Genomic DNA, 12,580 nt, shown 5'->3' with positions numbered 1-12,580 from the left:
CTCCCTTGATATTCTTGACCTTTTGTTCTTCCAGATTAATTTAACATTTTAAAAAATGTTATTTTTTTCTAGCTCTGCATTTAATTTTTAGTAGTTTGACTGGTATGAAACTGAATAAATAGATTAAATTAGCTAAGATTGTCATTTTATTATACTGGCTCAGCTTACCCATGAACAATTGATATTTTTCTAATTGTTTAGATCCAACTTTATTTGTGTGAAAAGTATTTTGTAATTGTTTTCTGGGTTTGTCTTGGCAGGCAGACACAAGTATTTTATATTGTTTACAGGTATTTTAAATGGAATTTCTTGTTGGTCATATAAAGAAATGCTGATGATTTATGCAAGTTTATTTTGTATCCTGCAACTTTACTAAAGTTGTCAATTATTTCAAGTAGTTTTTTAGTTGATTCTCTAGGATTCTCTAAGTATACCATCATATCATCTGCAAAGACTGATACTTTTGTTTCCTCATTGCCTAGTCTAATTCCTTCAATTTTTTCTTCTCTTATTGCTATAGTTAACATTTCTAGTATTATATTGAATAATAGTGGTGATAATGGGCATCCTTGCTTCACCCCTGATCTTATTAGGAAGGCTTCTAGCTTATCCCCATTATAGATAATACTTGCTGATGATTTTAGATAGATGCTGCTTATCATTTTAAGTAATGCTTCCTTTACTCCTATGCTCTCTCATGTTTTTAAAAGGAATGGGTGCTATATTTTGTCAAAAGCTTTTTCATCTATGGTCAATTATGCTGATAGTTTTCCTAATAATGAACCAGGCCTGCATTCCTGGTACAAACGCCACATGGCTATAGTGTGTATTCCTTGTGATGTACTGCTGCAATCACCTTGCTGGTATTTTGTTCAAAATTTTCGCATCAATATTTATTAGGGAAATTGGTCTATAATTTTCTTTCTCTGTTTTAGCTCTTCCTTGTGTAGGTACCAGCAAAATATCTGTATTATAAAAGTTTGGTAGGACTCCATGTATTTTACCAAAAAATTTATATAGTATTGGAATTAATTGTTACTTAGATGTTTGGTAGAATTCACTTGTGAACCTATCTGGCCCTGGAGATTTTTTCTTAGGGAGTTCATTAATGGCTTATTCAGGGGAATCATTTTGTAAAATGTTAATATCAAATGATTTTCATGAATACCACCACTCGGACACAATAGTCAACTTAGAATTGAGTAAATCACAAGACCAGGGGCAGTCACTAGCATTTCAGAATTAAACACAGCTTAGGGTAGAGAACTATTGCTCTGCTGCTTAAATGTAGCACATGCAAGAGAGGGAAAGGAATTAGAATAAATGACACGCCAGCAATTCAATTACATTTGTATTATTCCATCATACCAAACACTAGAAGCACCCAAAATGCAAGGAGCTCAGAGTCTGAAAGGTTGTGAAGCAAAAGAAAGGTAGTGGTAAATAAAACCTCAAACAGAGAATCAGGAAGACCTTCCTAAATTCAAATCTGCCCCACATACTTACTAGTTACATGAGTCCAGGCAAATCAATCAACTTCTCCGAGCCTCAGTTTTCTCTTTAAATGGGAATAATAAGACTTCAAAGGATTATTTAGATACTCAAATGAGGTAATATATGTAAAGCGCTTTGCAAACCTTATAGAAATGATAATAAATAGCATTTATATAGTGATTTAAGATTTGTAAAGTACTTCACAAATATTACTTCATTTTTTCCTCACAATTCTGGGAGGAAACTGCTATTATTAGCATCCCCATTTTACAGATGAGGAAACTGACAGAGGGTAAGTGATTTGCACTACATAAATGTGCTATTATTCTGCAGGACCGTTTCCCACAAACAGGAGGGGAACAGTTGGAAGTATGGGGGACCCCACTGGACTAAACATAAGGAGAGAGTGTAAAAACAAGGGGAAGAAAGTTGCTCTTTCTTCTCAACTTAGACAATGATTTAAATGTTCCTTGGCATAGAATCCAGATAAAGATTATTAAATATGGTTTTCTGATTGTTTATTTTTCTTTTCTAATACAAGCATTTAAAAATGGGGACAGTAGCATAACGAAAAGAACACTGGACTTGTAGCAAGAAAACCCAGGTTTTGGAAAGATTTACATGAGCCAATGCTGAGTAAAGTGAGCAGAACAGGAGAACATTGTACACAGTAACAAGCACGTTGTGCTATGATCAACTTGGTCAGACTTAGTACTGCTCAGCAATACAACGATCAAGACAATTCCAAAAGACTCATGCTGGAAAATGCTATCCATATCCAGAGAAAGAACTATGGAGTCTGAATGCAGATCGAAGCATACTATTTGCTCTTTTGTTTTGTTGCTTTTTTCTTTTCTTGTGGTTTTTCCCTTTTGTTCTGATTCTTCTTTCACAACATGACTAATGTGGAAATATGATTAATATAATTGTACACGTATAACCTATATCAGATTGCTTGCTGTCTGGGGAGAGGGAAGGAAAGAGAGGGAGGGAGAAAAATTTGCAACTCAAATCTCATAAAAGTGAATGCTGAAAACTATTTTTACAGATAATTGGAAAAAAATAAAATATTATTAATTGGGGGGGGGGGAAGCCTAGGTACCAAACCAGGTTCTATAATGTATAAGCAATATGACCTTAAGGGAAGTCATTGTACCTCTCTGAGCCTCAGTCTCCTCATCTGCAAAATGGGAATAATGATACCTGCACTTTTGATCTTGGGCAGTTAGGTGGTACAATGGAAAAAGTGCTGGGTGTGGAGTCAGGAAGACTCATCTTCCCCGAGTTCAAATCCAGCCTTGGACACTTTCTAGTTGTGTGACCCTGGTCAAATCACTTAATCCTGTTTGCCTCAGTTCTTCATCTGTAAATGAGCTATAGAAGGAAATGGCAAACCACTCTGGTATCTTTGCCAAGAAAACTCCAAATGGGGTCATGAAGAGTCTGATACAATGCAACAACAACAACAGCAACATCTACCTCGCCAGGCTGTTATGAGAAAAATCACTTTGTTAACTTTAAAGTGCTCTGTAACTGTGACTCATTACTGTGTAAAGTGTTTTTCAAGCCTTAGTGCCTTGGTTCTAGTTTATAACTTTAAAAGAAATACCTATATGGGGCAGCTAGGTGGAGCAGTGGATAGAGCACTGGCACTGGATTCAAGAGGACTCGAGTTCAAATCCAGCCTCAGACATATAACACTTACTAGCTGTGTGACCCTGGGTAAGTCACTTAACCCCATTGCCTAACCAAAAAAAAAAAAAGAAAAAGAAAGAAAGAAATAGCTATAATCTTCCTGCAAAAATCTTGAATGTAATTTTAGGGATTATTATGGTACTTTGAATAAAATGTAAACATATACTTTATTCAAAAAAGCTATTATAGCCACAAGAACTTAAAAGAACTTTTAAATAATTGAGGTAATATTAAATTATATACATAAGAGTTTTTTTTTTTAAGAGTTCCTATTAAGAAGAATACTTTCAAGATGATCTGGTACATAGTACCTAGATCTTAATAAGTGCTTAATAAATGCTTGTTGGTTGATTGAGTGGATATGTAAACATGTAAGGACTTGACATCAAATCTTCCTGTGGTTCTTCTGGTATGAAGATCCTGGATCCAACTAGTCAAAGAAAAGAGCATTTACTTTAAAAGATAGTCTCCCTTATGGGATAGATCCCTTGAGCGAGATTTCTAAACTCTATAAGCTGCTTGCTGTTGCTGGCCTTTTTCTATTTTAATAACTTTTATGTTTGACTTATATCCTGAGGAAGGTTGCAAAGAAAAGATATTTCAGCTCTCTTGACAGTGTAGTACAAGTGGAAAAATTCAGAGTCAGAGGTTCAAATCCCATATCTACCTCTCCCTACACTTGTGGCTTTAGGCAAAGCACCTCATCTCTCTGGGCCTCAGTTTCCTAAACTATAACATAATGGAGGCGGACTAGATGACCTTCAAACTGTAAATCTGTGACGCTAAGGACCATGACATAAGCTTAATGACCAAGCAAGATGATTGTCCAGGGTGTGCCCCCCACTCAGTTTTCTTCCTTCCAAATCCTGTGCACAGAAAATTTGAAAGTCTAGGACGTGAGAAAATTTCAGAACTGTAAACTCACAAATGTGAAGGGGAATTATTCTCTTGTCTTTAAATATTTCCAGTAATCCTCTAATCCCCAATGAGACAGTCTATATGTTTCAGGCATATTTATTCTATTTCTGTGACCAACAAAGTTTTCTTATTTGGTACCAGATCAACTGGCAATCAAAAGAGACCCAATTTCCTCAAAGCACAAGGGAAAAGCTCAGAAATTTGTTAGCAGATAGCACTCCCTAGAATTGCATTAAGTGGGAGTCAGTTATGGAACATACTTCTTGACCAAAGCTCACCTCAAGGGCAGCAGCCTCAGGAAGTGAGTGAACAAAACTTCTCAACTTGGTTGTTGAATCAAGATGAACTAATAGAAGGGGCTGGACTTCCCATGCCGTAGGGATTGACTAGACCACAGCAAAGCCCTGAGCCCAACCTTTAGGTTCTGGGTCACACTTGGAGAAAGCAAAAGTAGTATCGAAAGATTTAAAAGCTATAGTGAGGGAATATTTTTCTGAACCAGATTAAAGAGCGGAGTTTGAGTATAGAATGGTAGGACAGGTGAATGGGTGGAATGAGGAAGAGTGAGACGCCCACAGCTCCGCCTACCTCCCCTACCTGTATTCCGGAGTTTGCGGTTCCTTAACACCGACAGGATTACCAGCGAGTTGCCCACGAGGTCTACAACAGTGGTCACGATCAGCACGCTGGACAGCGCTGGGTCCACCCAAAAGGGCCGAGTGGCGCGGAGGGCTGTGTCCAGTCCCCAGCCGCTGCAACCTCTGCCTCCTCCTCCTCCCAGCTAAAAGAGCCGCCGGATCCAGCCAACTCACAGCAATTGTGGAGAGAGGCATTCTCCAGCATTCGGACCTCTGCTTCCCCAACTCGCTGTCCCGGCTCCTGCGTCCGCCGCAGCATGGACAGCACAGTAGCAGCAGTAAGTGATTGAGCACACGCCAGGGAGCCTAGGCTCCGACCTCTTTCTACTTGCCCCACCTCCCTGGATCGGGTCTCAGTTTTAATTCTGTCCTTGCCTCTGGCTTTTCTGGCTCTTGCCCAAGCCACCAACCTCACAACTCCGTCTTGCCCCTCCCCGTCTTGCCCCTCCCCATCTTGCCCCTCCCATTTCCCCCCTCCCCCCCTCACTCTTCCCCCCTCCCCAGGCCTCAGGAGGTAAAGTTTATAAGGAGCTTTGCCCTCCCCACGTACTCTCACTGCCACTTAACCAAGCACTACCCGGACTTCCCTGGCTCACCGAGGGTGAGGAGGAGAGGAGGTAGCAGGAGGAGGACTTAAAAGAAGAAAATTTAGGATTAGAGAGGAAGGGAGTGAAGAGGGATAAAGACCGAGTGGGAGACACCACCGAACTGTTCTTGTCTCTGGAGTCCATGCTTCAGTAGCTGCTGTGACCGCGGCCAGGAGCTCCAGGACAAATTCATCTTCATCTGTTATCTCATTTAATCAATACCTTGAGGCACTCTGATCTTGGCAAGGAGAGAGGAGGATCCAAGTGGGGAGGAAAGGACGGAAGGAAACAAGCATTGTTATGTGCCAGGCATTGTGCAGGAATAACTTAATAAAAAGATCCCAGTCAGGCAAGAACAACTAAAAAAAGAAAGAAATTAACAATTTAAGTTAAAATTTAAAAATTAAAATATATTGAGGTTTTTAATACATAGTTAGTATATAAACACCCCATAGTGGCCAAGGCATGGAATTGGAAATGTTCCTTTCCCAATTTGTGAAGTCTTTTCCCCATCAAGGCTATCCTTCATGTTAATGTTCATTTTAACCCAATTTTACCTAGGTACCCCTATTTCCCTAGGCATGGCCCTCACCACATAGACCAGATCATCTACTCTCCCTACTTTTGTCCTCAGGCTACACTTAGTTGGTGGTCTACTCTCCTCACCAAAGCCTGGCCTTGCCCCTTCCCTTGGCCTCAGCAGCTCTCATTCTCCAATTCTGACAAAAAGTCTTACTCTTTTTATTTAGTCATATCCAGCAGTTCTTAGTCCAAGACTGTGGAGGCTGTGAAATGTAGTCCTAGAGCCAAATCATTGCCTCCCTTATTAAACGGTCCTGAGTGAAAGAGCCCTCAACTGATCCTAAGTTGGGCATCAAAAAGATGCCTCCCTTTAAAAGAGAAGGCCCAAGCCCAGATGAGTCAAATCCAGGTCCGAGTGGGGCAAAAGAGAAGGGAGGCAACTCTATCTAGAGCCCAAGTGAAGCAGAGGGAGAGATGAGGAGGAAAAAGGCAACAACCTGATAATTAGCTGCTCAGTTTGAAATAGGTATGAATTCAAAAGGTACCAACGAGCCCAATCAATGATTCTCTTTCCCGGTGGTAAGAGAGGCAATAAGAAGTATAAGCCTTTGGGTGGGGAGAACACCAGAGGTCAACTCTCCCCTTTCAGGCTCCTCAAACATAAGGCCCTGCCATAGTTTCTATCTCTCTTGCCTCTATTCCTTCTTGCTCTTAGGTTAAGGAATATTAAAGATGACATTGGATAGAGGGCCAGGCCTAGAGTCAGGAAGACCTGAGTTCATATCTGGCTTCTCACACTTCTTAGCCATGTGACCCTGGACAAATAGCTTAATTTTCTTACCTATAAAATGGGGATAACAATAACACTTACCTTCCAGAGCTGCTGTGAGGATCAAATGAGATAATAATTGTAAAACAAACAGGACACTTTAACACATAGCAAGCACTATATAAATGTTAGCAAGCATCCAGAAGTCAATCAACAAGTATTTATTAAGCACTTACTAAGTGTGAGGCACTGTGCTAAGTGCTGGGCATACAAAGAAAGGCAAAAATAGTCCCCACCCTCAATGAGCTCACAGAATTTATAGGCAGACCCACCAAGTAAGGGTCTAGCAAAATCCTGATGAGTGAACTATGGGATTTGATCCACCAGGTAACTGAGACACTGAGTTCTTCAACAAAGGAGCCACTGATCCAGTGGCCATAACCCATTCAGAAGTGAATTTGGTGGGATAAATGCTCTGAAAAATCCACATTAAGTCTGAGCCCACTGTCCTCAGGGTCAAAGATGGAAGAGACAAGAGTGTGATCCAAGCTGGGAGAACATGTTCTTGCTATATCTTCTCAGTGAATATCCCTTTGTAAAAGCCAATTGATTTTAGTTGGTCAGATTGATAATGTGGTACTAATAATGGAGCAATCAATGATATAGGGGACATATTAACTGTAACTGGTGATTTATATTGGGGGGAACGCACCGGAATGGAAACTTGAGCTAGTACCATTAGAAGAACCCCACTTCCCTTAAAGGTACCCCTAGGGTACCTTGGGAGTGGGGAAATGTGTAACCACTAACTACTCCAGACCCAATTTGCCAGTGAGATTGGGATAAGGATTCCTAGAGTCTAATAGAGTACACCAACCTTATTATTGTTGTTGAGTCATGTCCAACTCTGTGAACCCATTTGGGGTTTTCTTGGCAGAGGTACTGGAGTAGTATGCCTTTTATTTCTCCAGCTCATTTTACAGATGAGGAAACCAAGGCAAACGGTGTTAAGTAACTTGCCTGGGGTCATACAGCTAGTAAGTGTCTGAGGCCGCATTTGAACTCATGAAGGTGAGGCTTCCTGATTCCAAGCCCAGTGCTCTATTCACTGTGTCACCTAGCTGCCTTACCAACCTTACTACAGATAGGGTAAATAAAGATGATAATAACCGTAAAAAAAAAAACCAACAACCAATCATTCAAATTTCCATAGCACATTGAGGATAACAAAGCACTTCCCCACAAACACTCAGGAAGACAGTTATTTCTTACCTCCATAGGAACAAAGTGATGGAAAAGAACTGTGGATTTGTAATCAGACGTGGGTTAAAAAAAATCTCAGCTCTGCTACTTACCGCCTGTGTGACCCTGAATAAATAACTTAATCTGTCTGTCATCTCTAAAATGGAAAGGAAAGGGAAGATCGGACTATATAACCTCTATGATCCCTTCCAGTGCCAAATCTATGATCCTGAGGTTAATAAGTGAGGGGTCTAGAGGATGGTACTCAAAGTAGGTAAAGAGCTTCAAATTCCACATGAGGATCAGTGGAAGGAGGAGAAGAGAAGATTTAGTGGGAGACATAGTAGCTCTCTTCAAGTATTTGAAGATCTCTTCAGCAAAGGAAGACCTCCACTGGTATTGTTGGGCGCCAGAAGGCATAACTAGAAACAATGACTAGAAATTACAAAGAATCAATTTTAAGCTTGAAAAAAAAAAACTTGCTAAAGGTTAGCGCTATGCCAAAATGGAATAGGTAGCCTTGGAAGATTGGATGTCTCCCTCAAAGGATTTCTTCAAACAGAGGCTGATTGACCACTAACAGAAGCTATTCCCCTCACCCCTCCAGCTCCCCAACAAACATCCAATTATATTTTATTTACTTTATATGTATTTTGTATTTACTTACATTTGTTGTTTCCCTAGAGAGCACATAAGCCTCTTTAAGGCAGGAATTGTTTCTGTTTTTGTCTTTGTATATCCATCACTTAGCACAGTCCCTGGCACATGGTAGGCACTTGTTTGATTTTTGTTCAGGTATGGATTGAACCAAAGTACTCTTAGACCCCTTTAAATCTGAGCTTCTGTGATTTTACAGATGAGGAAAATGAAGCTAAGAGATTACTAGCCCGTGACCACAAAGTAAGGATGATTTTATATTGATCCCCATATTCTTGCTTCTAGAAAGAGAAATAGACCAGTTGTTTTTTTCAAACATTTGAATCCAGCCCAGTTTTCCAATTCCATTCCAGTATAGGAAAGTTTCCTCTTCAATCACTGCAGCAAGCAACCGTTGACTGTGATAACCACACATGAGTGGACTGATGATTGCTTTTAGATTCTAGGTTGATTCACTCTTATCTAGAAAGGATTTTTTCACAACAGACAAAAATATTAGCTGCTACCTATGGTAAGATGAAATTACATGGGAGGAAAAAATACTAAAGAGCAATAGAGAGGAGAAACAGGTTCAAGAAATCCAGCTGGTTCTTGTCATATACCTTTCACTAGATTCAAATTCAGACCAAAAGCCTGCTCACAAGAATATTAATAAAAGAACAAATAATTTAGAAAAGAAAATCTCTGGCAAAAACAGCATCAGCCTTTAACACATACACACACACACACACACACAAATGTACACAAAAGCCTCCCTGGGCAGAGTCATAAAATTAAGAGATTATAAATTTTCAAGAGAGTCATGCTTCCAACTATAACATCCCCAGCAAGTCATCATTTAGCCTCTTCTTGAAGACCTTCAGTGAGGGGAACTGCACTCCAACTGCAGCCCATTCCACTTTTTGACAGCTCTGAGGATTAGGAAATATTTTTCCTATGTTGAACTGCTTCTCTGCACTTTCCATGGCTTCTAGTTCTGCCCTCTGGGGCCAGGAAGAATAAGGCAGCTAGGTGGCATAATGGTCAGAGCACTGGGACTGGAGTCAAGAAGACAGTTTAAATGTAGCCTCAAATATTTACTAGTTGTGTGACCCTAGGCAAGTCACTTAACCTCTGTCTACCTCAGTTTCCTCAACTGTAAAATGGGGGTAAGTTAATACTTATACTTACCTTCCAAGATTGTTGTGAGGATTATATACGATCATGTTTGTAAAATACTTTACACACTGTAGGTATATAATAAATGCTTGATTCTCTTTCCTTCCTCTTCCTCATGAAAACCATCCAAATACTTGAATATCTTTTACCCCAATAAGTTTTTTTTTCAAATACAGACTAAATGGTAACTAATTAATTCAATCAGTTCTCATGTGAAATAGTTTCAAGTTCCCTCATCATCCTAGTCAAACTCTTCTAAATACAGTCCAATGTGCCAAAATCCCTTTGAAAATAAAGTATACAGAATGAAGTTCTAAGGAAGGAAGAGCAAGGAAGGAGAGAGCAAGCAGTTGGATTATACTGATCTGAGCCAGAAAGAACCAGCAGCCTGGGGCAACCGGAGAAGGGAGCAAAAAAAAAAAAAAAAATCAGGTCCACATTTGTTTCATAATACTCTAAGATTTTATTCTGAGATTATTTTAGTAATAACCAACTGCCAACAATAAACAGCTAAGCACAGGAGCCCTTGGAGTGGCAGCACCTCTCAGACCACTTGGTCCTGCTTCCAATCCAAACCTTACAGCCACCATCTGAGGAATTGGCTCCCATGGAGAAGGGACCAACCATCCCCACTGTCACAGTGTTCAGTTACCCCAGGCAAGGGAAAAATTCATTATTTGACTATAATTTCTGGGAAAACTAGAAAACAGTCTAGTAAACTGTATCCAGTATCTCACACAAATAACCCCAAAGCTCCAAATGGTTATATGACTTAGACATAAAAGGGCATATCGTAAGCAAAGTAGAGGAGCAAGGAAGCAGTTGCATTTTACAACAATGGATAGGGAAAGAGTTCTTGACCAAACAACAGATAGAGAGGGTCACAGAAGATAAAACTGATAATTTTGATTACATTAAATTGAAAAACATTTGCACAAACAAAATCAATGCAGCTAAAATTAGAAAGAAAACTATTGCAAAAAATTTCTCTGATAAAGGTCTGATATCTAAAAAATACAAACATAGGGAACCCCCTCAAATATTAGGAACAAAAGCCATTCTTCTATTGATAAATGATCAAAAGGATAGGAACAAGCAGTTTTCAAAAGAAGAAAAGCAAGCAATCAACAGCTACATGAAAAAATGTTCTGAATTATTAATAATAAAAAATGTAATGTAGAACAACTCTGAAGTTCCACCTTATATTTATCATGTTAGAAAAGATGACCAAAAAGGAAAAAGAAAATTGTTGGAAAGAATATGAGTGGACAGGCACATCATTGTACTGTTGGTAGAGCTATAAATTGGCACATTCATTCTAGAAAGCAATTTGGAACTAAACTATGCATACAACTTTGACCAAATAATTACATTATTAGGCATATACCCCAAAGAGGAAAAGAGAAAGGACACATATGAACAAGAATATTTACAGCAGTATTTTTTTGTTGTAACAAAATTAACTGAAAATTAAGAGAGTTCACTATCATTTGGAGACTGACTGAACAAATAATGTTATACAGATTTAACGGGATATTATTGCACCATAAAAAAAAAAGTTGGAAGGGACAAATTCAGAGAAGTCTGGGAATACTTATAAGATCTAATACAAAGCAAAGTGAGTGATACCAGTTTATTTATACAATGACCTATAACACTGCAAAGAAAAATAACTTCTAAAATCTTAAGAACTATGGCCAAAAAGTGATCAACTTCTCTTGACATAGAAGTGATGGTTCAGAGATGAAGAATGAGACAGACATTTTGGGGCTTGTGCAACGCATAGATTTGTCTCACTTCATGTTTATTTCTTATATAGGAGGATTAAAAAAAAATTAGGGGAAGAATTGGGTTAGAAGAGGTGAATCAGGTGATAATAATGTCAAAAAGAAAGAAAACATCAATAAAGCATTTTTAATGCAAAGACTAAAAGAGGAGATTCAGAGGGAAACACTAACAAATGGGCCCATTTAGGAAGAAGCATACTGAATTTAATATATATTTTTTAAAACTTAATATAAATTCAGGGTTTTATACATAATCTTCTTTTTCTGCTTTTTATATGAAAATATCCATGTTTCTTGGTGTTTGTCGATTTTAAAGTAAAAATGTTTTAAAATGTCATGCAATTACAACACATTCTTCTTTTTGAAGTTTGATTTAATTTATTTTTAAAAATTAATTTATTTATTATTAGTTTTCAACATTCACTTTTATAAGATTTTGAGTTCTAAATTTTCCTTCTCCCTCCTCTCCCCCCTCCCCAAGATGGCAAGCAATCTGATATAAGTTATACATATATAATAATATTAAACATATTTCCACATTAGTCATGTACTAAAGAAGAATCAGAACTAAAGGGAATAACCACGAGAAAGAAAAGAGAGAGAGAGAGAGAGAGAGAGAAAAGTAAGCTTCAATCTGCCTTCAGACTCCATAGTTCTTTCTTGGCTTATGGATAGCATTTTCATCTTTAGTCTTTTGGAATTGTCTTAGATCATTGCATAGTTAAGAGGAGCTAAGTCTATCAAAGTTGGTCATTGCACAATATTGGTTGTTACTGTTTACAATGTTCTCCTGGTTCTGCTTACTTCACTCAACATCAATTCATCTAAGTCCAGGTTTTTCTGAAATCTGCCTGCTCATCATTTCTTATGAAAAAATAGTATTCCATTATATTCATATACCACAACTTGTTCAGCCATTCCCTAATTGATGGGCATCCCTTCAATTTCCAATTTTTGGCTACCACAAAAACAACTGCTATAAATATTTTTGTATATGTGGGTCATTTCCCCATTTTTTATGATCTTTTTGGGATAAAGAGCTAGAAGTGGTATTGCTGGATCAAAGGGTATGCATAGTTTTATAGCCCTTTGAGCATAGCTCCAAATTGCTCT

The 12,580-nt window shown here is 38.5% G+C and overlaps 1 protein-coding gene across 1 annotated transcript in view; it reads right to left on the bottom strand.

Annotated features, from left to right (window-relative positions):
• Positions 1 to 5,531, bottom strand: part of MTNR1B (melatonin receptor 1B) — a 30,631-nt gene extending 25,100 nt beyond the window's left edge. Inside the window, 4 exon segments of the mRNA XM_027849380.1 lie at positions 4,705 to 4,888; positions 4,957 to 5,198; positions 5,296 to 5,377; positions 5,433 to 5,531. Of these exon segments, the coding sequence (XP_027705181.1) occupies positions 4,705 to 4,888; positions 4,957 to 5,198; positions 5,296 to 5,377; positions 5,433 to 5,531 (607 nt within the window).
• Between the last annotated feature and the right edge of the window lie 7,049 nt (positions 5,532 to 12,580).

The sequence above is a fragment of the Vombatus ursinus genome, unplaced genomic scaffold (genome assembly GCF_900497805.2).
Source record: "Vombatus ursinus unplaced genomic scaffold, bare-nosed wombat genome assembly UNPS02007344.1, whole genome shotgun sequence".
Taxonomy (NCBI): domain Eukaryota; kingdom Metazoa; phylum Chordata; class Mammalia; order Diprotodontia; family Vombatidae; genus Vombatus; species Vombatus ursinus.
This window is presented reverse-complemented; position numbering and strand designations above follow the sequence as displayed.